The following is a 27,053-nucleotide window of genomic DNA, read 5'->3' on the forward strand; positions in this document are numbered from 1 at the left end:
CAGTGGCAACAGTTCAGGACAAGAATGAGCAGGGCCCTGTCCTGCAGCTCTGCAGTGCCCAGCAGGAGGGATTGATCAGGACTGAGCTTCCTTTGCCCAGGGCAGGAGGATAGAGCTGGATTCAGGAGTTGTTTCTGGTGCTGATGCTCTGCAGAAGGAGCAGCAGTTGCTACACGCTGCTCTCATGGCAGCTGCTTGGATGGATGGCTGCCTGCAGCTTGCTGAGCTCCCAGCAGTGAGCAGGGATGGAACTGGCTCTGGGCTGGGCATTGTGCCATGTGCAGCTGCCTCCAGAGCTGTGCCGAGCTCTCCTCACCACCAGGGACAGGTACCTCTGCGGGGCCATCCCCATTCTCTGAAGATCAGGCTTTGGCAGAAGGGAGTTGCAGCACTGGTGACCTCCATGTGGCACAAGGGCTTGTTTTCTATAATTTGGTCTTCTCATGGTTTGTGGGTGTTTTCTGAATGCTGTATTGAATTTGATTCTATCTGCTCCCCCCTTCATCAGTTCTTTGAATAAACAAAATTAGAGAAAGGGAACAAAATAAAAATGGTTATTTATTTATTTATTTACCCCTAGAGGCTTTTCAATCAAAATAATTCAGATTATGGGGTCAGGATGAATATCATATTTCTGTGTTAAGTACTTGCCTACTTTGTGGGATGTTTTGTACAGATTCTTCTCTAAATTATCTTAGCTGCTGTTGCTAGGTAACATTGTTTGCTTCATAGCATCAGAGAAACAAGAGGGTCAAAGAGTGCAATTCCATGTTATTATCATCTGAGTTATACTAATAAGGTTTTCATTGTATGTCTTAGCTATCTTTTGCCCTTTTTTTTTCCTCTTAGGGAACGCCATTGTCTACGGGAATACAATCGACATGTACACCACGGTAGAAACCCTCTTATCCTTAGGGATTGATGGTTCCCGCATCCATCTTGTGCAGGCTCCGCTCGGCCCTGCGGGTCCCTGCCTGGCCGACGCCAGCCTGGAGCGCGCGGTGCGCGAGGCCCTGGCAGAGGTGGGTGTGGCCGTGCACCCCGACAGCGTCCTGGCACAGTGGGGACACGGTGACCACGGCCTCCTCACCTGGGCTGCCTTCACCTCTGCCTCCCACCTCCTCCACCTGCAGTGCTCCGTAAGTACGCCTTCCCACGCCTCTCCTCCAGGCTGGCTTTTTTAACACAAAAGGCATCAAATTTACCTGCTCCCTCATGGATTTATCTGTTTCCTCATTGTCTCTAGGAGATGGAATGTTCGCTTGTTAGTCTCAATGATTATTTTTTTAAAAATCCAAATAAAGCTATTGTTAATGTCCTGACTGATTTGGATTAAAATGTATTTAAGTCACCTGACACACAAGTAATTGTGGCTGCCGAGTGACAAATACTCTTAATTCATTTTCAAAGTAATTCCAGAAATCCTTTTCTTATTTAAATGTGCAGTTATTTCTGTCTATAGTTATGTGCATTTAATTGTCATAGTAGAAGGCAAAAACACTGGGATAGTATATAACTTAATAAAAATGTATTTTAAGCAAGTTCCTTTCCCTCTACATCATTGATTGCATTTTTTTTTCACTTCCAGCACCAATATCTTATGGAAGCTGTTGGCATGTTCACAGGTGTGGCTCTGCTCTGAGACTGGGGACAGGTTCTAGCCTTTCCTAAGGGTCAGCATATTTCTGTTTTCCTTTATTGGGCTAATCCACAGGAGTGAATCACTTCAAAACCTGCATCCATAGGGAGCCACCAAGACCCTCTGCACTCCCTGCTGTGTGTGCCCTCCTCTGTGCAGCTCTTGGGGTTAACTGTGAGAGGGTGAGCCCTGTGCCTCTCCCAGAGAGCTCCCCAGGTGCTGGGTCCCTGCTGGTCCCCCTGCTCTGCAGCCCTTTTCTTTTTCACATAGGGATGCTTAAGCCATTTGTGATGGGGGCAAAGACCTCACACAGCACTTCTGTCCATAGCAGTCTCCTGACTTTGGTCTCCATATCAGTAGTGATGTTCCTCCCACTCTCTCCCTGTATGCAGCTTTTTAAGTTCTCTCCTTTTTCCTTGAAATCTCTCTATTTTTATCCGTCCACAAAAATCTCAACGTGCTTCTTGGTTTTGGAACTTGGTATCCACTGACCAGCTCCCCTTCAGCCCCCTTCTTTCCCCACCACCTTGTCAGCATGGCCTGCACTGTTCCTTCAGATGCCCCTTGCCTTGGGGTTTCTTTCTCCTGTTTGTGCCCCATGCTCCTCCTTCCTCCATCCACGGTCCTTCCCTGTGGAGGTCTCTCTTTCACAGCCTCTAAGATGAAAGACTTGCAATTACTTGTGATATCGAGGGCTTTGTATTCTCCAAAACCAGTTCAGCTGCCATGCAAGGCTCCTGTATCTGCCTCCAGCCATGTGGGAGGCTGGACTCAGAGGAGGAGCAGGCTCTGGAGAGCAGCTACACCAGGAAGGCAGCTGCAATCACAAGAGACCAGGCTCTGCAGGAATCGTCTCTGCAGCAGCTCTGGGCCTTTTGGGATTTCAGCCAGTATCAACTGTTGATTGGCAGTTCTTGGGGACTTAATTTGTTGAGTCCTGCAGGATAAAAACAACAGGAGAAAATCTCTTCTTTCCCTAAAGCAGCAGCCTCCCTCTTCCCTACCTCCTGCCCAGGCTGACAGATGGCTCCCACCTGGAGGTTGCAGCCCTCCCCTCTAGTGACACTGTCCTGCCTGGCAGCTGGCAGGATATGGGGCTGTGTGGTCATCTTGCCCCCATGGGCACAGCTTCCTTGATTTTTGGCTCCCTGAGATGGTCAAAATTCCCTTAGCTGTGCATAGTTAATCACTTAGTTTATTTATGAGCAAGCCCAGGGGCTCTGGCTCCTTCACTGCTGCATATCTGCTTATGCCAGTGCTGCTAAAATTTCCAGCTCCCTGTGCCTTTTCTTTCAGGCAGTCGAGTATCTAACACTTGCCCTTAGTCCCCAAGAAGGCTCTTTGGGGGCACAACTGGGTAACAGTCACAGATTTATCCTGAGCTGGTGCTAAGGGAAGGACAGTTTACAGATGCTGCTTTGGCCTGGCGCAATTAAGTCTTGGGCTGTTTAGACTGAAAGCAGCAAGGGAAAATGTGCTCATCTGAGACCCTTCCATCCTTTCCTCAGCCAGTAAAGGAATATTTCTTGCTGGAAGGGCAGCAACTTGTTGTCTGATGGTTTTAAAAGCTGAGGGCACACACAGTATGTGGGCTGAGGGCACTGAAACTCACTCCCATGAGTTTCACTGACACAGGAAAAGCTCAGTGTGAGGACGCTGGGACTTCACAGACCCTTGGAGCAGTGGGACAGTGTCTTCATCTGAGCCCTTTGCAGGCTGTGGTCTTGTTCAAAACATCTCTCAGCCTTGTCATTCCTATTCCTTTCAACCCTCTGTGGCCAGTGGGCACTCTTGACTTGCACTCATTCAGAAATCGTGTTCTGCCAGTTTATCCTTTGCCAGAGAAAGCTTTGAGGATGCTGCTCATGGTTGTTGCTTCTCCCCCATCTGCTCTTTTGCAGTGCTGGTTGTGCTGTCCCAGCTTCTGTGGGGGGAGAGGAGCTCTGCTTCTTGTGCCCCAGAACAGGGACTGTGCCCATGCCATAAGAAAACAAAAGGAGAGAATTATCACTTGATTTTTTTTTCTTTGAGACTTAGAGCAGGAATGTATGGATTTAGGGTCCTTGGCCTCTGCAGCTTCCACTGACTGAAATTCTGCTGCTGTAGCTGGAATGAGGATGACTTTTCCTTCTGAACAAGTTTAATTTCTGATCTTTCCATTTCATTGACTGTCCCTGTGCTGGTTAGCCAAAGTAACTCTGTTGAGCCTGTTTACCAACAAACTGTTGGGAAACCCTTGTAATGCACAATTATCCTGCTAAATTCCAAATACGTTGGTGCTTTTCTGTTTCTTGGGGTTTCAGGTTGGCTTGAGCATTTGAAAGAAAACTTTGCAAAAGGTTCACGTCTATGTTCCATGCTTGGACTAACACAGAAAACATGCAGAGCCACTCAGGCTGTTTGTTGTGCAAATGCTGGAGTTTTTAAACTATCTAATAACCAGAAGCAGATGAGTCTAGTTTAGTAATTCTCCTTTCTGCTGTCTTAGTCTTAACTTTGGTAGCTGTAAATGCTGGATCAGAAGGACCTCTCTGCTGTGACAGTGTGCTAAAATCACACTGTATTTCATGTTCTTGTTTTGTAAAATAACATTCAAAATAAAGTCTGGGTTTTGATTTATGAAATCAGCCAGTAAGTAATATAAAATTATCTTCACTTATTTGCATCTATTTTTAGGCATTTTTTAGCTTTGCCTACAGGACACTGGATTATGAAACCTTTGAGGCTATCACTGATGCTTGCCTTGTTTTTGATGGAAGACTTGTGATTGATGCCAAATTCCACACCAATGATACCAGCATCAGGGCTGCAGGTCCTCTGACAAAGTTCTCCAGGAGATACTATAGGGATGAAATAACACACAGCAACTTCAACTCCAGGGAGATTGGCTCTGAGCTTGCTGCTTCCATGCTGAGTCTCTTTGATTCATCCCCTCAGCCCAGTTCTGAGCCACCAGAAGGCTCAGACAGACTCATCCCCGTATACAGAAGGTGTAAAGTTCAAGGTATGTCCAGCTGGATTTCTGTCACACTTCCATCCCCTCTCAGGTCTTTTTGCTCTTCTGTAGTACAGGCAGGTCTGTCTCACCTCAGGTGCCATCTCATGGCAGTACAGCACTCAAGGCTCCTTATGTACTGAAAAATTATAATGGCAGAATGAGGGCAAACAAATACATTATTTTCTTCATTGTTAATGACTTAATAAATCTCATCTTTTCTTTTATGGCAGGTGGTGTTCTTCCTGGAGGTTATAACTACTTGCACATTTCCAAGCCTGGAATCCCCATGTCCTTGGATGTAGAACATGACCAGTGTGATTATGTAAGTTAAATAATAGAACTTTTCTTGTTTTGTCCTATCTATTTGTTTGAAAAGGTGTTCTTGTTTAGGATGGCTGGTTCTGGAGGCACAGTACACACCAGGTACAGCTGGAGAGAAAACCAGGAGCAGTCACAGAAATAACTGAACCTCTTGGGTGTTCCTTTCCACACTTCATGATATTTGGCTTTCTCCAAAGATGCCTGGTTTCCTTGCAGAGGACACAGGACAGTATTAGCAGCATTTCATGCTTTCAGCCTTCTTTTCTCCCTGCAGCATGTGCTGCAAGTGCATAGAGATGATGGCAGTCTGGCAGAGAAATTCAGCTGATTTCTAGAAGAGCAGGAAATATTGTGGAAGAGATGCTCTGTGCTGCTAGAACATTGCAAGTCCTGCAGCTGTGAGAGTTGTCTTGGAACAGGGCATGAGGAAGCACTCCCCATGCTGGGCTACATGGGAGATTTTCCCAGGATACAAACATGAGAGTGTTTCTCTTACTAGAGAACCTGACTTGAGGCAAGAAAAGGACTAGATTAATGTCTTTTAAAGCCAGAGAGGACTTTCCACCTAGGCAAGATTCTCTTTCACATAGATTCTACCTTTTTCCTTGGGAATTTCTGCATCAAGCCCATTTTTGCAGTTGCTTTAAAGAGCAGCTTTTAAAAAGCTACTTCAGTGCTGATTCTGAAACCTGAACAGCAATGAAACAAATGGGCTTTTTAAAAAGAAAATGGTTTAGGGAGAGGAATCAAAGCATGGCTCACCTTGCTTTTCAGATCCAGGATGAGCCATCCAAAGCAGCATGTAGTGGAGAGCAAAAAAGACTATCAGAAAGAGGAATTGGGTTTTTTTTACTCCAAATTGCTAGAATATGATTAGACTTATTTTGCTGCCACTCTGATTACCTGCTGATTACCTGAAAAGGGACGATATTTTTTAAGCCACTCCAGAAACTTCGTAAATCCTAAAAGAATTTTCTAAGAAAGAAGTAAGAGAAGCTACTGAAAGGTACTAGCTTGGGTGTGGAAATACTGAAGGTTTCTGTAGCCTAGCAACAGGTTGTAGAAATGTATAAAACTGTGACAGGAATACAGCTGGAAAAAATAGCTTCAAGCGATCTGATCATCCCACTGCAATGTGAGATTTGAAGGAGATTTTTACATTTTAATCTAAGTGATTGATTTAAGTAGCTGAAGCTAAATGCTACAGTGAGTGTGAATGTCCAATATTGGTGTTCTTTTATTGACAGTAAACGTGATATGTCATGTGTGTGCTCTGTGTCCTAAAGGAGGCTGAACAGGGTTCAGTTGAGCTACCCAAACAGAGCTGTCCACTGTTGTTTGGGATGCCCCAGGTCATCCCTCCTGACTCCAGCTGCTGCTCCAGGAGGTCACAGGTCCCTGTGGATCTGGTGTCACTGCTGCCAGCGCAGCCAGAGGGCCTGGATCCCCCAGGTGTCTGCAGTGACAGTGGGATGGGCAGTAACCCAACCAAACCACATGGAAAATCTGTGTCCAAGCCACAGCAACATGCCCTGCTGTGCCAGGAGTGGTCTCTCAATTTTAACAGGAGGGTTGTGGATATTAAGCACTGATATCTACAGGCTGGGAAGGCCGCACTGACCCTGTGCATGTACCAGGTCAGGTGTTCTGGCTCCACAGCTTTCCTGGTCTTTTCTGTTCCAGGGGATGGAGATTGTAACCGGGGAGGCCAGTCATGGGAATTACTTCAGGATGCACTTCAGCAGATACAATATGGTGGACAGCATCACCTGCTTTTCCAAGGAACCCTTCCCTGTCTCCAACTACATCTGCTTGTACGGACAGCACGAGCGCCTCCTCAATGACCTCTATTACCGCTGGAGGGCCGGGCAGCTCACAGACCTCTACAGGTGAGAGGAGCTCATTGCTGTGCACAAAATCTACCTTCTGGCAGAATTTAAGGTTTGTCTTATTGTGCTTTGTCTTTTGGCCGTTTTCCCTCGGAACAAAAGGTAGAAAAACAGATTTAAAAATATTTTCCATTATTTAGCAAAATTGTTGGTAAAAATGCAAGTCGCAAGACCTTCCTGGAAAGAGCTGTGTGTCTGAGATTTACTTAGAGGAGGAAGAGCAGTGGTTGACTTGACTATCTTTCATCTGAATGAGCATTTAGCTGTCTTTATCACTTTTGTTTAGAATATTCCGTAGGTTAATCATTAAGCTGAACCTGAACAATCCTTTATTACTGAAGATTTGTGTTCAAAAGTCTCTTTTAAAAGTATTTTTGTGGCTTGGAATCAGATTTTTAAGCCAGAGGTTTGTAAGGAGATTTTACATAACTCATGGTGATAGTCATGCTCAACAACTTCCTATTTTTATCTGGTGAGAGAGACTGAAGGGCCTGGTTAGTTCTAGTCATGTGCCATCTCCTCTGAGGGAATGTTTCATTGCTTTTGATTTTCATTTGAAGAAATCCCTCACAAATGGTGCTTTGGAACATAAACTGTCACAGATGGAGTAGTGAAGTACAGCCTTACATCAGCTGGGTAGAGACAGAAAGCCAGGCTCAGGAACAAATGATCAGTTTTCATTGTGATACAAAGCTGATAGTGGTGCCTGAAACACTTCCAGGTTTGATTTTCTTCTATTTACAAGTGATTAGAAGAAAGGCACAAATGGTATCAAATTTTTCATATTAAATGTTGTTATTTAGATAACAGTTTGTAAGTTTGCTGTGAAAGGTCTACTGTGGTCCAGAAGATGCTTGTGAATAGGGCTTGATTACAATTTATAGCAAATGTTGGGATTGTTTTACAAGAGAGGAACGGGGCACAGCAGACGTGAAGTTTACCTGAACATCACACTGTCAGGGAGTGTGGAAGAGGAACTGAAGGAGGGTGACAAAAGTGCACAAGAGATGGGTTAAGCAGTTGATTTCCTCTCCTTGTCATGGCTCATGCTGCTGGTACATTTGGAGCACTAGAAGAACTCCTTAGGCTGTGCAAGGTACAGTGCTTTTGTGCTTTTGGGGCATTACAGTCTGCACACACCTTGTGAGCTCAGCTTTTCTGTGAGCCACACTGAGGTGTGGTCAGGGGCATTTGTTAGATGCACCAGCAAATTTCACACCAGCAGTAACATCTGGAAGAATAAATCATCCTGCTTTGGGATTTCAGCCTGCAGTACAGGTAGTAGTATTTTCCTGACCTTGACCACTGGTGTGCTCCACAGAGGGATAGCATGTATCAGGGCCTCATCACATCCCTTCAGCTCTCCTTAATTAGTGATGATGAACTAATTTTGGACTTGTCTTTTACAGCCATTAGACAGTGATGTTGTTTGGGACCTTTTGCCTCATTATTTTATCTTACCTCTCATTAGCCTGTGGCAGAATTCCTGAATTACAGTTGCCAGGTTTTTCTTATCTGTTGGTTTTTTTTTATTATTTATTGCCTCCAGTTATTTTCAATCTTCTTTCTACCTTATCTTTAGATAGATTTGTTCCTTCTCTTCTTGCTCTTTGGTCATATGAATGAAATCCCATATGTTGCTCTGCAGCAGTGAACATATGCTGCTCTTTAATCCTTGCTCATGTGGTTGTTGTGGCACTTTAACACACACACACAGAGACACTCCCACTCATCCCAGCTTGGTGTTCTGTTACACATGTCTGTCCTGTGAGGAGGGAGCATTCTCCAGCAGGTGTGACAGGTAAACTGCCTGGCATCCCCATGGAGCAGTCCTGGCACACAGCAAGCTGGCAAAGAAATTTGCTGCTTTCAGAAGGACATGGAGCAACAGAGGAAGGGTGGCACTAAAATGTACTCTCATAATATATCACACCTACAAAATATCTACCTCTCCCTACAGTACAGTGTCACATAAAATGTGCATGCAGTGTGCAATAGACACTGTTAAAAGCAAGCCATGAGAAGACTGTTTGTTAGAAAACCATCACAATGAAAAATGGTTTAGCATCTCTTGTGAGTTGTCCTGAGACTTTTATGTAGAGAAAAAGTGGTGCCTAGTTGGCTTTTGGTACAGAACAGGAAAATGCATTCACTGATTTCTATGTGTGCCATAAAAGAACAACTGGTTTTGGCCTTGGTCATGTGGTCTGTAAGGATCCCACATGAACACAAACCTGATGTTAGGACTGAGTTCCTGTCCTTCCTTTTAAACTAGTACCTGTTACACTTGCATCCAGATCTACTGGCAAGATGTGAAATGCCCTTAGTGAAACGAAAATAGAGACTGTGAAAATGTGGTGTGCTAGTTCAGCTTGTAAACTTGATGGTTGGAAATATCTGTTCCCCTCCTCTCTTCTTTATGCCTCTCTTTTGGGAAGAGCCTTCCTACAAGGCAAGAAAATGCAGTGTTTTAATCTTTTGGTCTGCATTTAGATTTCCCAGCATGGCATCTCGTTCCAGGAATGGACACAGTGGAACAGCTGTCACCTGGGAGCTAATTTATTTCTGTGTAGCATGCAAATTATCTTTTAAATAATTAGAGACTGCACCTAGCAGTGAATTTCCTCACTGATTTGCGTTCAGTGTAAGAGCTGAAAGTTAACCCCATGGTACTGGATTTCCTGGCCAGAATGTGCCAATGCCACTCTCAAATTAGCTTTAACAACAGGCTGCTGAGATCCAGCAAACTTGACAAAGTCATCCCTTCTGGTTGTGTGCCTGGAGCCATAGCTAATGGGAATAATGAGAGAAACATTTCCTTTTTTCTGGAGAAAAGCTCCATTGGTTTGGGTATGAGTTCAGCAGGATTTAAAAGCTACAGGACTTGACCCACAGTCAAAGGAAGGATTGGTCACTGCTCTGCCTCAGTACCTGGGCTCTCGGAGGAGATGAAGCAGTGGGAACACATTGCCCTCCCTTCCAGTTGCCCCGTGCCATGCAGTGGGTGCTCTCCTTGCACTTGGGCCTGCAGCCAGTGCATTTCTGAGCAGAGGGGCCTCTCAGTGCAGTTCCTCTATGCCAGGGTAGGAAAAAATATAAGAGCCAAATACTCATCACCTGTGAGTTGAATGGCATTACTCACTAGATTTGGAATCCACTTCAGGAAGGAGTTTTCTGCAATTGTTATTCATTTCCCATAAGGCTGCCTCTCAAAAAGTCAACTAGAATTTGTATCCCCAAGAGCAAGGCTCTTTCTTGCAGGGAGTCTTCTCCTGAAGAAAAAAGAAAGCAAATTCTGGTAGTGTGCCCTGAAGGGATACCATGCTGTACTCCAAGCTCCTGGCCCCCCTCACTTGCTGAAAGGCCTTCTGATTATTTCCATTATTATTGCCCTAGCAGCAGATTAAAGAGAAAAGTGGAGAGGGAGGTCTGAAGCTTTTTTTCTTTTCTTTTTAAGTTTATAGATTTACTGATCATCAGTCCTCTACTTCACAGAGAAGGAATGCAACCAGCATTCCTTTTGTGTCCTCCTGAGCTGAAGGCAGCTGCAAGGCAGTTGCCAAGTTATGGAACATGTCCACAGAGCAGTGGAATCTCCCTCTGCTGCATCTTAAGTACAAAACAGATAATTAGAGGGGTCTCCTGATACTTAGCAACCAAACGAATGCTCACTGGCATCATGCCTTTAATATGAGATAGAAGTGCTTCATGTAAGGTTCATTTGGCATTAATGAAAATCAAATCTAACATAAATGCATAAAAATCTGACCCACTAGTTTCTAAAATACCTAAAGAGCTTGTTTTGCAAATGAGGTGTGAGTGGCTTTTACTTGGGATTTTGTAATTGTGTATTAATGAACTCGTCAGCCACGACCTGCAGAAGATGCTGGTTGTGTCTCAGTCATGTGGCACTCAGCAGCACTGAGGCAAGGGCAGCACAAGGTAGGGACACAGGGTCAGGCCTGGGGAGCAGTGCACAAAGGCAGGGCATGCTTTAATGAGGGATGAGCAGAGAAACCTCACAGGCATGGTCACCCAGCTAGAGCTCAAAACCTGGTGGTTATTTTTTGTTTCAATAGCTTTGTTTCCAGGACTTGTCAAACTGGACAATTTGCTTGCTCTGCACATCTTGGGCACCATGAGTAGGGAGAAGCCCCCAACAGACATAACCAGGGCTCTTTGGCAAGAAGGACTTGGGAGAGTGGGTTTCATGGCAGTACTTGAGTGTAGGACAGAAAGCACAGGGGATTTAGGTGCATTGTACTCACAAAGAAATTTCTCCCCAGTGCCAGAATGCAGGTAGGATTCAGTTTTCACTGAGGATGGGAACAGGTGATGCATGCATGGATCTGTGGAGATCCAAGCCAGGTGGTTCTCAGCAGGCCTGTGTGCTGCTGTCCAGGAGCTGGGCACCCTGAAAAAAAATCACACAAAGTGGCACAGCTGCAACTGCACCAGGTACTGACAGGCCACAGAACATGAGGCTGCCAAACATGCTGCAGGAATATGTGAAGGGAGTCAGGCTCCCTTTCCCTGAGAGGCTTTGGAAAATCCACCCAGAAACTGTAAACATGGATAACAGCACCAGATGTTTCCTTGGCTGCCCTCTTCAAGCCCTATCTTTTATTTTCACATTGTATTTTCATATTAGCTGTACAAGCTAAATACTCAAAAGTACTTTGAGCTGCATGAACTGCATTCACTTATTTTGAAGTAACCATTTAGGTTTTTCCACTGAAGTTCAACTCCCACATCCTGGTGCTGTTAACATTAGGCTGAAGGTAATCTGTTAAGCAGTGTCATTCAGTGAGACTGTTAAGCACAAACACCACACTGGACTGTTTATTGCCTCAACGCTAATAAAGCTCACAATATAACAAATGCATTAAGGACAAGAAGAACATTTGATGTTTTCAGCATTATTGTTGAACGGTAGAGAGAATTTCATTACTTACAGGCTGGATAATCAGTGATTATTTAAACATGAAATGCATGCTACATGGAAAAGCTGGTTTTAACCCAAGCTTTCTGAAATGAAGAGTGGTTGTTTGTTAAGGGGAACACTAGAGTGCCCTGCTGCTATCTGGAATCTGCTGGATCCCACACCATTAGCACACTGGGATTACATTTGAGGGACTCCACCGTAGGCTTTTGTTCATTGGGCAGACGGTGAGATGTTTTCTCTGCAGGGTTAAAAAAGACCAGAAAGGAACTGTAACAGGTAGTGAGCATGACTGAGAGAGATAGTGCTGCTCTGTACATTCTGCAGCCCAGTTAGAGGGAAATGTGTATGCTTTTCCTGAAGAGAGAGAGACAGGGTGAGGGAAGAGGAACACGTTGAAGGGAATCAAAGCACTAACGGCTTTTTCGCTCCCGGAATTAACCGCTAACCCCGCGGTGCACTGGTGCAGCTGCACTTACAGAGCAAATCGATACAAATGGCTGGAGATTTCCAGATATTAAGTAGTTTTAAAGGAGCAGCTAACTTGCCAATGAAGAGCCATGTTACTAAGAAACCCCACATTCAAATTAGTAAGTTAAAGCTTGTCAGCTGAACCCTGCCACATTAATTTGCAGCCAAACCTTGCTGATTCATATTAGTAATTATGCAAACCATTATGAATGATTGAGCCCATAAACAATTGCAGAAAAGCAATCATACTCCTGCACGCAGCCTGTTTGATGGTTTTGTGCCTCGGGTTTAATTTCCTTTAAATCATTTTCCATAATACATAATGTGTGAAATAACATGATGTGAAAAAAATGCAGTAAGCCTGATTTCAGGGTCAGCCACAAAGTGCTCATAGAGAGAGCACAGACAGCAGTGCTTCTGTGTCAGCTTTAAAGAGCACAGAGGTTAGAAAGTTCAGAGAGCAGTTCAGTGAGAGTTGGTACACCATAACTGCTGTGATCTACTAAGGTGTCTAAACTCTACCAAATACCAGTGCTGAAATAACAGAGAGTCTCTCCTGAGGCCACTTAGGAGAACAGGAAAGGGCTGCATTATCTCAATACCAGGATCTGCTTTTTGAAGGTGCCTCTGGGTACAGTGCTGTAACATTTCCAGGATATTAAAACTGCAGCAGAGCTGATTTATCAGTCATGATGGATCACCGGCATGTTTGGAGGGAGGATGCTGGTGAGTGGTGCAGTGTCACCCCCTGACGTCAGTGGGTCCCTGCAGCAGCCCCGGGAGGCTGGGCCTGGGCCAGCAGAAGCAGTGTCACCCTCAACGAGGTCTGGAGTCAGTGGCCATTTTTCCAGAACAAGAATTGCAAGAGCAGTTGTTCTTTGCTCTGGTTTGGCATTGCAGCAGTGTTTAAAAGGGAATTGTAAACCACAAGTTTTAAGCCAGTCATCTTCTAAAGACAAGACACTGCAGGTTCTGTGAGAAGAGGTAAAAAAGCACAGGCTTCCTCTCCAGGGTTTGCTTCTCAAAAGGGACAAAAGAAATGTCAGCTTGTGAATTTGTGAGCACTGTTGTTACTTTGTGAACCTGCTCGGTGGATCCATGCACAGATTTGTTGTCCTTAAGGCTGTTGGTTTCACTAATTACTGGGTGAGAGCAGTAAGAGAGTCCTGGATCACTGAATTTAACAGGAGATATTCAAACACCTGGACAAGCAGGTGTTCAGGGAGCAGAACTGCAGAGCAAGGAAGTAAAGATCCTTTTTGCTACAAACAGGCTTTTGGTTTGCATTTGCTGTTCAGCAGTTGTAGGTGAATATTAAGAAATTGCAGGTCAGGGAATATGTTATGTCCTTTGTGCTGAAGAACAATGCTCTCAGGTGGTGCTCTAGGGGATTTGACACAAATTGGTCTTGCTTTTTACCTATGTAAACAAGCTGTTTTTTGAAATTATTGGTCATATGAATGCAGGAAATGCTCAGTGGAGCATTTATTTATATTGTCTTTAAATTAAGACACTATGATTCCTGGTCCAACTATCCAAGGAATATCAGGAAACATTTTGTATCTTTTGCTGGTATTACCGTATCTTTGTAATTAAGAGTCTTAAAGACATGCATATATTGTTCTGAAAACAACACATTTTGAATTTTCCTGGCAAGATGAGATGTTCCATCTTGTGTGCTTGTGTTGGAGAAAAGACTTTTGCTCATCTGCAAGCTGTGGTTGGGAAGTATTTTTCAGGATGGCCTGAAAATTGAAATTGTGTTGCATCCCATCCCTCCACAGTACTTTACTCTTCCCACTCCGGAGAAGTGGAAGTCCCTGCTCTGTGTAGGCACTCCTGGTGTAATTGTGTTCCACTTGAGCCCGTGTCAGCTGAATGCTTCAATCTCCTCAGTGCTTGTTCTCCTGGGGTATTCCTGGGACGTGTGAGCAGCAGCCTTTCTCTGCCTGGCTGGGCTCCCAGCTTGGGCCATCACAAGCCTGAGACTCACTAAGAGGCACCACCAGAGCCATCCACATGTGCTGGAGAATGACTTTGTATGTCCTGAAGTCTGAGAATTTGAGAAGGGACAGAGTATCTTCCAGATGAACAGCCTGGAGAATTTTGCATTTCAAGCATTACATTTCTTCTTAGAAAAAAATTTCAACCTAGGAAGGTGAATGTCTATCTTAAAAATTCCCTGCATTGTACAAAGCTTGGGAAGGTACAGAGAGGAAAGAAGACTCTCCACTCCTTACAGATTACCAGGAGGTTAAGTTGATCAGTGAGTCTGCTTGTATTGTGTACTAAAAGCCATAGTGCTGCTCTGTGTGTGCTCACAGTGCTGGTGCTGAGGGCACAGCCATCACCAGAGGGCCACTGGGCTTAATGGCATCAAGGACAGAGTACTGATGACTCGTGGATGGCTTTGGGAAGAAACAAATGGGATTTCAAGAGATCTGTGTCCAGGATTGCTTAGAGACATTTATTGAGAGCTGCAGATTCAACCCACATCTGAGGCTGTCAGTGTTTCGGAACTTCCTTTGAGTGTGTTTGTTGGTGGAAGAACAGGGGTAGGAGGGATGCAAGGAGTCTGATTGGGGTGTGTTGTTTCCATCCATGCAAGCTCTGAGTAGCAAGCATAAGAAGAGCCATGGACACATCATCCTCCAAACCTGTAATCGCTGACACTCCAGTCTGCAGAGGGATTTTTCAAAGGCACCATCACAAGATGCCCCCTGCCCTTTGAGCAATGGAAAACCCCCTTCTCATCCCAGCCCCCTTGCAGCAAGAAGGCACCAGAGCGCAGGCCCAGCTCAGGGGTCAGGATTGATCCCTGGAACTAGACCCTGGGCCAGAGCATGGTGTAGTTGGCATGGATGAGCTCCCCTGCAGGTAGGGGATGTACCACAGAACTGAAATGACTCATCTCTTTTTTTATCTATATAACTTCCTTTTTGTTTTGTCCTTGCACAAAACAAGGGTGTTATTCTGAAGGGTTTTCATTCAGTTTTAAAGTTTTTCTGGCTTCACACCTTGCTGCCAGTGCTATACCTGACTCAGGTGGCAGCTCAGCATTGGGTCCTTGATGCCAGGACATAGAACCATCTTCCACAGGTGTGTTCCTGCAAATGAAATGGAGAGTGACTCTAGGCACTCTCGGATGGATGGCCATGTGTACACTTGATTTTTTGCTTGTTAGCAGTGCCCAGCTCTGTCCATTTTGTTTATGTCTCTTGCAAAGGGAAGGATTCTTTGCCTTCTGTACAGGATACCACATAATATTTCCTTCCTCCTTGCCTCTCATCTAATGTAGGCTACACCTCACAAATGAGGCAGAACAGACTTGAAATGTTGTTTGTCAATGAAAGGTGAGACCAGCTCCTTAGCAACGCAAAGGATGTTGTTCATTGTCTTGTGCAGGAGCCCCTTCCATCCCACCCGTCACAAACGCCTTCCCGCAATCGCTGTCATCGCCATAAAGGCTTCCAGCAGGGATCCCCGCTAGGAAGTGACCAAGTTTGCACACCCCTTATGTTCCTGGCAGACACTGTCATCTTGTACATATTTAGCCTGATCACTCTGGCAGGTTATGAAAGACTAAATGGTGCAAACACATGTGGCAGATGCCGTCCTTGTGATAGCGGAGGAGCCGCTGAGCCCCTGTTGGGAGTGTGCCAGCTCCGTCTCGTACACTGAAGAGCTTTATACTTTGAAGCCTTCCACGGCTTGCCCTGAGGGACTGCTGCTGAAGTGGTAATAAAATTCAGAATGAGCCTCAGAAAGTCAACTTGTTGGTTTCAAATGGGGTTTTTCATTATTAAGCTTCCCTTTAGCAGCCATATGTAGAGCTGCTCTGTCAAAAACACCGTGTACCCCCTGAGAAAGGTGATTCAAACTGAAAAGATAAATAGATGGAAGCACAGAGCCGGCAAAGAAAATGAATTGTTTGTGTGAGCTGAATCTCCAAACGGCCATTGGTGTTCTTCAGGTAAAGGGAAGTGAAGGAAGTCTGGGAGTAAATGTTGGTTAATAGGAGCTCCTTCTGGCAGTCTATCTAGAAAATACGGACAAGGCATTCTCTAGTCCCCAAAACCAGGCATTTTATTTGCATTAAAGATTCCAAACTGAGTGGCACATTTCAGGTTTTGAGCTCCAAATGTGTAGATATTGACCAGAACAGTAAAGTTGTGGTTATAGATGGAGCTGGTGACAATAGTGGGAATATGTAGCATCCCTGAAACATTTATAAAGAGCATTAAGTGCAACACCTCAGTGAGGCAGGTGAGCCCCTTAACTGAGGTAAAGCAGTTGGGAAGGTTGCACCTCAATTGAGAGAGGAAATCATCTGCTCAGGATTATAGTCTAAATTAAGATGCCAGCTTGACAAAACATTTGGCCAGCAGAACATAGCTTTTACCACAGCATATCAGTAAAAATAGAGTCTTTAATTACCTTAATGTATTCTTGTATAACACCTCCCTTTCTCTCTTTGCTGTTTATTATCAACAGTGAGTTAAAGGTTTGTGTTGGGTGGGGGTTTCCTTATGAAATTTAAGAGATTTTAAATGTTGGGGGATATTGTGTTTTTCTCCAGCTCTCTGCACACCTTTGGGGTGTGCAGTTATGAAACAAGGATCCTTAAAGCTGAGCTCATCCCAACCTGCATATCCAAATGAGCATGCAAGTGTCAGTCCCAGTAACTCCTGAGCTAGGCAGCACTTGCTACAGCAAGGATGAGATGCTTGGAATGGTGTCCATAAATATTTATACTTTGAAAAGGTCTGTGGGAGAGAGAGCGCCCTGCTGTGCTGCAGACCAAGCAGATTCCGAGAGGCAGCCCCAGCCAGCCTGGCACTCAGAGGGGAATGAGGGTGCTGGGGCAGAGAGGGACCAAGCACGTGGACATCCAGCCAAGCTGTGCCAGGTGCACAGAGCATTTTAATGGGTTTAAGGAGAGCTGAGGTGTCTTTCAGGGCAGGAGGGGGAAAGCCTGTCCTTTGACATGGAGGAAGTAAAATCTGCAGAGAGGAAACTGCACATTAGTTCTCTGTGGACAGGTATCTCAGGATCGTTAAATGTGTGTAGCATGTTTAAGTTGCCTTATGCAGGTGCTCACTTAAAGTCCACACAGCTGAGAAGGTTCCTGTGCTCCAGAGGGCAGTGCCAGGATCCTGCTGCCATTCCCAAGGCATGGGTGTTGGTGGCAACCACATAAATATCCTCCTCTCTCAACTTCCCGGGTGAGCCTGCTGACATCTGCTCGGTCATTATGAAGATGAGCATGGGGCACCTCCTGACCGCTGTGAGCATTAACAAGAATTACACCCGAGCTGTAAAATTTATCTTTCATTACAGAGAGAAGTAAATCACAGCTTTGTAATCTGGCTGCCCCCAGTTATATTTACAGCTGTGAGGTTCTACAGGGAGCAGTGCCCTCTCCATCCTTTTCCTCCTTTTTCATGGAAGAATGCTGCTGTGAATGCTGTCACTGAAAGAAAAAGTTACAAGAGCTTCCTCCTAGAATCGGTTCAATTTAGCTTCATCACACTAGTGCAAAGAACATATTGCAACCCTGTGGTGGCCTGTTTTTCTGGCTTTTATTAATCCAGAAACCTTAATGATGAACAACATTTGTGTCATTGTCTACACAAATTTAATTTGTTTATGCAGTAGTTCAGTTAATCCTGCAATCTGCTTTTCTCAAATGAGGACAGATAATGGAGACACCGTTCTTTACAGGTCTTCAGGCTTTTAAATTCTGATAAAATCAGGATTCTTCACTGGGTCTTGCCACAGCTCTGAATTAAGCCACTTTAAATGTAATTACTGAGGCTGGCTGTACATCAGGAACATCCATTAAAAGAATTGATTGACCATGCTGTTACAAGGAGGCATTTTATGAACAAACGATCATGATGGGTCCAGAACTGTAATTTATAAAGGCAAAAAAGCAGGTAAATACTTTATTAGTGGTTAATGAGAGGTTCACAAGATAACTAAATTTCTTCTTTTTTACCCAGCTACTTCAGGGAACCTTGGTCCTTGGCCATCTATCACGATCGGTTTATTGATCTGCAGAAGGAACTGCGCCAAACCCTGATGTCAGAACAGGTAAGAAAAATGACTGGCGAGTGCATTTTATTATTTAGGTAATTTGTTGGTGTTGGTCACTTTGATTTCTGCTCCCATCTGTATCCTGAAGCTTTATGTTTCTGTTTACCTCTCTCTTCGGGGAAGCCAGAGCAGACTGTGTACCTCACAGAGGGGGGTCACCATGTACAGCACAGTGTTCACTTTTCTTGTTTGGGTATATTCTCAAATCTGCCAGTAGAACTTGAACTTGCTTTGTTGTCCATGACTGTATTTTTGCGTTATAGCTGCAATTTTGTACAAGTACCCAGTGGAATCTGGAGCCTGGCTTGTCCATGTATCCCCCTTGGGTTTAGGAGTGTTCCCTAATAGGAATATGCTATGAGCCATCCTACACCTCTCTCAGCTGAGTCTATGGGTAGGTTTTTCAACACCTAACCGGAGGGAATGGCTTTTGTAGTCCAAAGGGTGAAAGCAACTGGCTTTTTCAGTGATAAGTGGATTTCCTGAATAAGGGTAGAATTAAAATGTTTGCTAATGCTGTTTTACAGCTTTGGCCCTAGCACCACAACAGAGGCATAAAGCCTCAGCAGCCAGGAACTGCCTGCCCAAAATCCAAAGTCACTGCGCTCCATGGGGACAACTAATAACAGCAGGTGTCAGGCAGCCCCCAGAGCTGCCTTCCCCACCTCCTGAGGAACTTCTGGCTGATCCCAAACAGAGTTTGTGGTCTGATTTTGGTGCTTCCAACCCAGTACCTGGGAGCAGTTCACCCTGTCCCTGCTCACACTGCCTCTGCCTTTGTTTAACCCCATGCAGTTCCAGATGATGGCACTGGGCTTTAAGCATGTGCTCACGGAGTTTTTAACTCTGTGGAAAACAAATGGAATTGAGTGTAAATGGAGGCAGGGTGGCAGGAGGAAGTGGAGCCCATGGACCACCTATCTCCAGGGCCCAATGCTGCTGCATCCCAGCTGCAGCCACATGTGCTCAGCCCTGCCTCCTCCCCAAAGGGCTCAAAGCTATTTGCCTCCTGTTGTCCTGACCCAGAAAGGGCCTTGGTGCAGTTCAATTTGGGTGCTCTTGGAACGCCTCTGTAAAAGAGTACAAAATTAACGTCTGTGCAGAATGAGGGGCCTGATGTGAAGGGTTTTTCTTGCCATCGTTCAAACTTGTCATGCTGTAAGTGTGAACAACTTGAGAGAGGGGAGTTTGTGCCCTGCAAATGAAGGACTCACTTGCCTTACCCTGTCTTTGTGGCAGCAGTCTTGACACAGAGAGTCTCCCTGCATGGCCTGGAAGCAGCTTTGTGTGAGTCAGGATTACTATGGACATAGTGGTGATGGTATCTGCATCTGAATGAAAATTTGGCATTTTGGACTTTTTTTTTTCCACAGTGATTTTAACTATATTTACTAAATGTCACAATTTATGTTTTCATTGGGTGTTCCTTCTGGGCACATTCCCAGATCCAGAGTAGGTACCATGTGCTCTTGGAGTATCCCTTAAATGCCTCAGGACTGGTTGTATTTCCTGTATGAAGTAAGAGACCGAGTCTTTTCCTCCCTGATGTTCATATTCTAGCTCTTTTCAGCATGCAGAAAAATTACTAATGAAGGCTAAAAATGAGGGAAAGAGATGTTTAAGAGCTGTGGGCACAAATGCACAGAAGTCAGATATTTCTGGTTTAGTTTCCAGAGAAAGTGGAAATCAGTTGTCCTGCAATAGGGGTAATATTCACAGAAATATTTGCTAATCTAAGCTCTAACTGCATAGAAAAGCCATTTATGTTCTGGGGACAGGAGCCTGTGTTGAAATTGTCACCCGAGGCTGCCCTGGCAGCGCGGGCTCTGGCAGGGCCGCTGGCACGGGGCATGTTTACCCCTCGGGGATCGCAGCCATGTGTTTGTGGCAGCCCCGGCGATGCAAACATGCAGATGGCAGGGCTGGGGGCTGCACCTCCATCAGCTGCTGGATGCTGCCGCACGCCGTGGGCACGCGTGCCGTGCCAGACCTGCCGGAACAGCACTTGTCCTCCATCAGGAATAACGGCCTGGTGCTCTGGCTGCAGCTGGGCCAGGCTGAGACTCCGTTAAAAGCCACGGTAAATATAGGGCACGGAGCGGGGGGAAGTGTGGAATTCCTCTGGCAAAGGGTTCCACGCGGGTTTGTTCCACACAACCCTTGCACCTGTAGCCGGTTATTTGTGAGGGAGAGGGGAACAAACACCACCGGCCTCAGGGTGTGCTCAGTGCCACCAGTGTGAGCTCCACTCCACGCCCCAGTGCTGCCTGTATCCTAGCCCTGACATGTTTTCAGGCCGTTTTGTGACCCCGCTGCCCCACTCCGCGTCTCCGGAGCGTGCCCCGAGTCCCGTTTGTCTGACCGACAGCTCTGTCCTGCAGGGTCCGGGGCAGCCCACCGCGGCCCAGCAGCACCCCGAGCAGAGACCCGGCCCGCCGCCGCTGCGGGAGCCCGTCCTGCGCTACCTGCGCCACCACCGCGCCCAGCTGCCCATGTACGCCCCGACCGACGCCTACAGACTGCCGCCGGCTGCAGGTAAGAGCCACACGGGGGGCAGCGGGGTCTCGGTGCACAGCCTGGGCAGTGATGGGGCTCTCGGTGTGAAGGGAGCGATCTCGGCGCGCAGCCCCATGGCTGAGGGGGACTCTGGGTTCGCAGCCCCGGCGGGGAGGCGGCGGCGCGTGCCCGCGGGGCCGCAGCTGTATGCTAATGCGCCGCGGGCCGCCCGCCCCGCCCCGCCCCGCCGCGCCGCACGCCTGTCCCACCCGGGCGGGCGGGGCGGCCCCTCGCACCCCCGTGCCCCCCTCCCCTCCCGCCGCCTGGCCCGGCCCGCCGGGGGGGTGTCCGGGGGAGCGGCGGCCCCCCGCGCCCCCCCGCTCGCCGCCCTTTGTGCCGAGGGTCGCGCAGCTTTATGCTAATGACGCGCACAAAGGCGCGCGCGGGGGGGGCGCCCCGCTCGCTCGCGTGCCGCCCGCGTGCCCCGCGCCCCCCACAAAGGGCCCGGCGGGGGGGGGGGGGGGTGGCGCTGCCCGCACGCGCCCCCGGCCTGGCGGCGGCTCCGCTCCCCCCCCGGTCCCGCCACCTGCGGGGCGGCCCCGCGACCCCCCGCGCGCAGCCCCGCGCCGCCGCGGACAAAGGGCTGCGGGAGCGGGGCCGCGGCTCTCCCCGCCACGGCTGCACCTGCCGCGTCCTCGGGGGCTTCGCGCGTGTGTGCTTCGGCACCGACCGCGGCGAGCGGGGACCCTCTGCCCGCTCCCCGTCGCACCGCGTCTCGGGCCGAAACCGAGCGCCGCCGTCCCTGCCTGTACCGGGAAGCGTTAGGGTTAGAGTAACAGGTTCGGTTACCGCCGCGCCGGGGCTGTGGCTCCGCCTGCCCCGGCCCCGCAGCAGCGAACGGAGTTGTTCCGTCCGCAGGGCTGCCGGGCTCGGCCTGGCCTTGGCGACCCGTTCGTTATTGCTCCCGCTCGGACAGACCCATCGCTGGCCACCTGCTGCCGCCGCTGGGCAGCACCGCCGGCGGCCAGCCCCGCTCCCCTCCGTGCCACCGCCGCCACGAGCGCCACTTTCGCCTCCTCCTGCGCCGAACTCCCCTCTGCCCGCACCCCGGAGCCGGCCGCCCCCGCACACAGCGCGCCCGCCGAGAGCGGACGGCGCTCCGCGCCGAGCTCGCCGGCGGCGCGGCCGTGGCTGGCGGGCGGCCCGCGAGCACCGCCCGCTCCGGCCCCGCCGCCGCGCGGGGGGCGGCACACAAAGGCCGCGCGTGCCGGGCGGGCGGGGGCGGGGCCGGGCGTGTGCCGGTCCGGGCTCAGGTGCGGCCGCGCCGCCGCCGCCGCCGCTGATTGGCCCGTCCCGCCGCCGCCGGCCCGAACAATGGCCCCGGCCCGCTTAAAGGCGGCGGCGGCCGCGCCGCGGGCAGAGCTAGGAGCCTCCGTCGTGGCCGCCGCCGGCCCGGAGCCGGCGCGAAGATGCCCCGGGGCTTCCTGGTGAAGCGCAGCCGGCGGCCCACTCCCGTGTCGTACCGGGCGCGCTGCTGCCGCGAAGCCGCCGCCGGACCGCCGCTCCCCGCCGGCGCCGCCCAGCCGCCCGCCTGCCCCGCCGCTCCGCCGCCCCTGCCGCGGGACTCGCCGCCGCCGGTGCCGTTCGGGACGCCCGATGCCGCCGTGCAGGCGCTGTACAGCCCCACGCGGCCCGTCAGCAGGGACAAGTACCTGGAGCGCGGCTTCAGCCTGGGCTCGCCCGTCTCAGCCGAGTCCTTCCCCGCGCCGGCCGTGCCCGGCACCATGGACCCGATCCTCTTCGCCCCGGCCGACCTCAAGCTCTGGGCCGCTGCTGGCCACGCCGAGCCGCCCGCCGCCCACCCCGGCCCCGGTGGAGCCCCCGCGCCGCCCGCCCCGGCCGCGCCGCCCGCCTCGGGCCGCCCGCTGCCCGCCAAGCGCCCGCCGGGTGCCTCCGAGCCCGGGCGGCAGAAGGCCCCGTCGGGCAAGAAGACGAAGGCGATCCGCAAGCTGACCTTCGAGGACGAAGTGACCACCTCGCCCGTGCTGGGGCTGCGCATCAAGGAGGGCCCGGTGGAGGTGCCGGCCAAGGCGCGGGGCGGCTGCGCCCGTCCGCTGGGCGAGTTCATCTGCCAGCTCTGCAAGGAGGAGTACGGGGACCCCTTCGCGCTGGCGCAGCACCGCTGCTCCCGCATCGTCCGGGTGGAGTACCGCTGCCCCGAGTGCGACAAGGTCTTCTCCTGCCCCGCCAACCTCGCCTCCCACCGCCGCTGGCACAAACCGCGTCCGCCCGCCACCAAGAGCGGCCCCGAGGCGGGCCGGGCACCGGCCGCGGGCCCGGCCCCGGCGGAGGAGACACCGAAGGAGGCGAGCGGTGGCAGCGGCAGCGAGCGGGACACGCCGAGCCCTGGCGGAGCCTCGGAGGCGGGCTCCGAGGAGGGGCTCTTCGAGTGTCCCCGCTGCGCCAAGCGGTTCCGCCGGCAAGCCTACCTGCGCAAGCACCTGTTGGGGCACGCCGCACCGGCATCCACGCCAGCCCCGGTACCCGCACCGGCCCCGGAGCCCAGCGCCGAGGAGCTGCCCGCCGCCGAGTGCCGCCTCTGCCCCGTCTGCGGGGAGACCTTCCCCAGCAAGAGCAGCCAGGAGCGGCACCTGCGCCTCCTGCACGCCGCCCAGGTCTTCCCCTGCAAGTACTGCCCGGCCACCTTCTACAGCTCTCCCGGCCTCACCCGGCACATCAACAAGTGCCACCCCTCGGAGAACCGGCAGGTCATCCTGCTCCAGGTGCCGCTGCGCCCTGCCTGCTGAGCCGCCCGTGCCTTCCCCGCCGCCCCGCGCTGCTCCCCCGGGGCCGCCACACGATTAGCTTTAATACGGCTTGTGACCTGCTGGAATCTGGCTTTACACTTACCTTCCCGGGGTCTCTCTCTTCTTTTTTCTTTTTTTTTTTTTAATTTTATTTTTATTTTATTTTTTTTATTTTGTTCCTTTGCTCTGTTTTTTATCGATGTGAACAGATCAAACTGCTTGAGAGAAACAAGCGTTTCCTTTAGTGTAGCCACAAATGCCTTGACTCTGCTGTTGATGGTCTCCAGAAAATGCTGTAGAAACTGCCTTAACTGTGACATGCCAACTTTCTGTTTTCTGTTCGTTTGCCCTTACTAAGGTAGCTCATGAGTTGTCTATCTGTATATGTTGGTTTGAGTAATTATGTTATTTATTCGTTATTTATTTATATTAATTATGAAGATTGATATTATTTGATTGCAGATATTCTAATGCGCTTTTTTGTCTCCCCACCTGCCATTTCACTGTGCGTTTTAGAAGATCTTTTTTTCTTAAGGGATCTGCTAAAAAGGTTTTAACTTTTATACCTAGAATAACACATGATCTTAACCATTTTATCCCGTGCAACCAACAGCTCTTACTTTTAGATGCAATCTCTTTTTCTACACACATTATTTTCTTAACTGTTAGCTATTTATAGAGTGCTTCGATAGAACTGTTTCAACTGTATAATTATTTACTATTCGAATAAAATATTTTCAAATTCAAGCATGCCCCCACCCCTCCTGCTTCTCCCTGCCGGGCTGGCCCTGGGGGCTCGGGGAGGATGGGGAGGGGGGCTGGCACCCGGCTCCACACTGCAGCTGGCAGGGTGCCTCCATAGGCACCAGCCTGCTCTGTGCCGTTTGATGAGATTAATTAAAAAGGAATTAAAGGGAGGAGGAAGAGCAGGGTGCAGCGTGGCCGCTCCGGGGGAAGGCTGCCCCCGGAGCGAAGGGGTCCCCTGGCCATGGGCTGGAGCCCCAGCCCTGCCTCTGCTCTTTGGGCACAGCCTGCCCTGTGCTCTGCTGCGGGGCAGAGCTGCCAGGCACCTTCCCTGGAAGGCGTTGCAGGGAAAGCTCGAGGAGAGGCAGCACCTGTAAGTGGAGGACTTGTGGAAATCCCTGCCTGCGAGGGCTGTGCTGTTTGCTGGGTGTGCTCAGTGCTGAGGTGTGGGGCTCCGCAGAGCAGCAGCATCCTGCTTTGGCCGTGAGCTGTGGAGCTGGTGCAAGGAAGGCCAGGCATTTCTCTGCTTCTTGGCAGGGCTGGAGCCAACTCCTGCCTGGTGCTTTGTGCCCTGCAGTGGGGTTTCTGCAGCAGCCTTCGATAACTGTATATAGATATATACATATCTGTGCAGATAGATCTATCTTCAGGGCTTGTGTTTGTATGGGGGAATCTTGATGGGTTTGGTCAGAAATGTAAAATCTGTGTAAGCGAGGAAGGTGCATGCAGAGTTTGTGAAACCCCTCTCACAGGTGTTGTATGCACCTATACCCCCTTTGCCAGCAGGAGCAGCTACAGAGCCAACTTCACAGCATGCAAATCTGCTTGGCAGCCCCAAGAGCAAATCCCTGCTCCCAAACTGGGGTATGAAGTGCCAGGGGTCTGTGAGGGCTTGGTGTGGGCATAGGGGCTGCTCTGTCTTGGGGTAGAAATGCCTTTGGGGCTTTGGCTCCCTGGAAGAGGTTTCCATCCTGTTCCTGCCATCTTCTCTCAGCTAAAGACTCGTAAACCTAACCCTGATTCACTCTGGGAAGGGCAGGTGGTGGAGATTCCTGGAGGAAAGTTTCCCAGGAACGGCTGAGTATTTCATGATAAAGCAAAGCTTGTAGAGAAAGATTTGTTTGGGGTTTGTTTTTCTGGTGGGTTTTTTGTTGTTGTTGTTGATGTTTTTTGGGGTTTTTTTGTTCAGTCAGACTGAACAGTACCAGTGCATGGGTATGCTCCTCTTGTCTTGAGTCCTAGGAAACTGGCTTGGTAGTACCAGGGCTGACTTCAGGCCTAGGCAATGCTGTGGTTTTAGCTGTAAATCAATACACTGGAAAAGAGCACAGCCAGAGAGACACAGGCAGCAAAGCCTGCCTGGCAAGAGGCGCAGTTTTGCCTTTCCTGGCTTCCCTGGCCTTGGAAAGCCCCAGATCCTGGGCTGTTGCAGACGGTGTTGCAGCTGTCTGTGGAGCAGGCTCTCTGCTCCCCGAGGGGGCTTTGCCAACACACATGGCTGTCCTCTCAGGCCACTGGACACCGTTCCAGACGATGCCCAGCACATCCTCCCAAGAAGCCTAATGGCTCCATCCACACTGTCACAGCAGAGTCCCTGCTGAAATCCATGCTCAAAGCCTGTGGCACCAGCAGGCCACAAAACAACAGCTTCATACCGCTGTCCCTTTCCTAATAGTTAGATAAATCCATGTCTGTCCTGCTAAGAATCATTTGAAATTTCTGAGGGCCAGAATTCCCCAGGTGTTTGAACTGTCTGGGTAACCATCAGCACTGACGTATTGCATCTCCTGCTGAGCAGAAGGGTGATGACTGGAGACTCGTGTGCTGGGGAGGAGTAAGGAGAGGTAACAGTGGAGAACACTGGAAATGGCTCTGTTCACAAACATCCTGTAAAAGGGACGTAATCTGCTTTTGACATCCCTGGGTTGCAGCAACCTGGGCAGAGCTGCTGTGCCTTTGTGGCTGCAGCCTTTCTCTCCTCATCTGCACCGCTGGGTCCTTGTGAGGCTGAGCCCTGACTGCCCAAGGGGTTTCTGGAGAGGTTCCTTGTGAGGCTGAGCCCTGACTGACCAAAGGGTTTATGGAGAGGTTCCTTGTGAGGCTGAGCCCTGACTGACCAAAGGGTTTATGGAGAGGTTCCTTGTGAGGCTGAGCCCTGACTGACCAAAGGGTTTATGGAGAGGTTCCTTGTGAGGCTGAGCCCTGACTGACCAAAGGGTTTATGGAGAGGTTCCTTGTGAGGGTGAGCCCCGACTACCTGAGAGGTTTCTAGAAAGGTTCCTTGTGAGAGTGAGCCCCAGCTACCCGAGGGCTTTTGCAGGGAACCATCAGCATTACCATTTTCCATCTCATGCCACCTGGCAGATTGGCATTGCACTGCCGTGACAGGTTACAGAGCCTCCCACTCACACCAGTATCCTTTGGACAGTATTTTGGGGATGGATCTGTCTTTTCCCCTCACCAGTTCCTGCCTTGCACTGGGACCCTTCTGGGCTCTGTCTCCTGCTCTGTGTCTGTGAAGTTCCAAGCCCACGTGTAGCTTGGTGGGTGTCCCAGGGGCCGAGCAGCGCGGCTGAGCCCAGAGAGCTCTCAGCAGCAGCCCCTGGGAATGCAGGTGTTGCCTGGTGGGTGCCATGTCCTGGCCACC

The 27,053-nt window shown here is 49.6% G+C and overlaps 2 protein-coding genes across 5 annotated transcripts in view; both read left to right on the forward strand.

Moving 5' to 3' along the window:
• CFAP61 (cilia and flagella associated protein 61) overlaps positions 1 to 27,053 on the forward strand; it is a 97,056-nt gene that overhangs the window by 60,663 nt on the left and 9,340 nt on the right. For 3 of the 4 annotated variants that reach the window (XM_064415457.1, XM_064415458.1, XM_064415456.1), the window contains exons 21-26: positions 850 to 1,139; positions 4,316 to 4,643; positions 4,868 to 4,959; positions 6,642 to 6,847; positions 18,266 to 18,356; positions 20,741 to 20,894. In XM_064415457.1, coding sequence (XP_064271527.1) covers positions 850 to 1,139; positions 4,316 to 4,643; positions 4,868 to 4,959; positions 6,642 to 6,847; positions 18,266 to 18,356; positions 20,741 to 20,894 — 1,161 coding nt within the window. Of the gene's footprint in view, positions 1 to 849; positions 1,140 to 4,315; positions 4,644 to 4,867; positions 4,960 to 6,641; positions 6,848 to 18,265; positions 18,357 to 18,622; positions 19,806 to 20,740; positions 20,895 to 27,053 lie in introns of those variants that run through there. The other variant, XM_064415459.1, reaches the window with a different exon arrangement.
• On the forward strand, positions 22,215 to 24,409 carry INSM1 (INSM transcriptional repressor 1). Its single transcript, XM_064415466.1, is given in 2 exon segments — positions 22,215 to 22,284; positions 22,287 to 24,409. Coding segments are annotated over 2 exon segments (1,431 nt in total). The 5' UTR covers positions 22,215 to 22,229; the 3' UTR covers positions 23,663 to 24,409.

Source organism: Passer domesticus, chromosome 3, assembly GCF_036417665.1.
Source record: "Passer domesticus isolate bPasDom1 chromosome 3, bPasDom1.hap1, whole genome shotgun sequence".
Classification (NCBI taxonomy): domain Eukaryota; kingdom Metazoa; phylum Chordata; class Aves; order Passeriformes; family Passeridae; genus Passer; species Passer domesticus.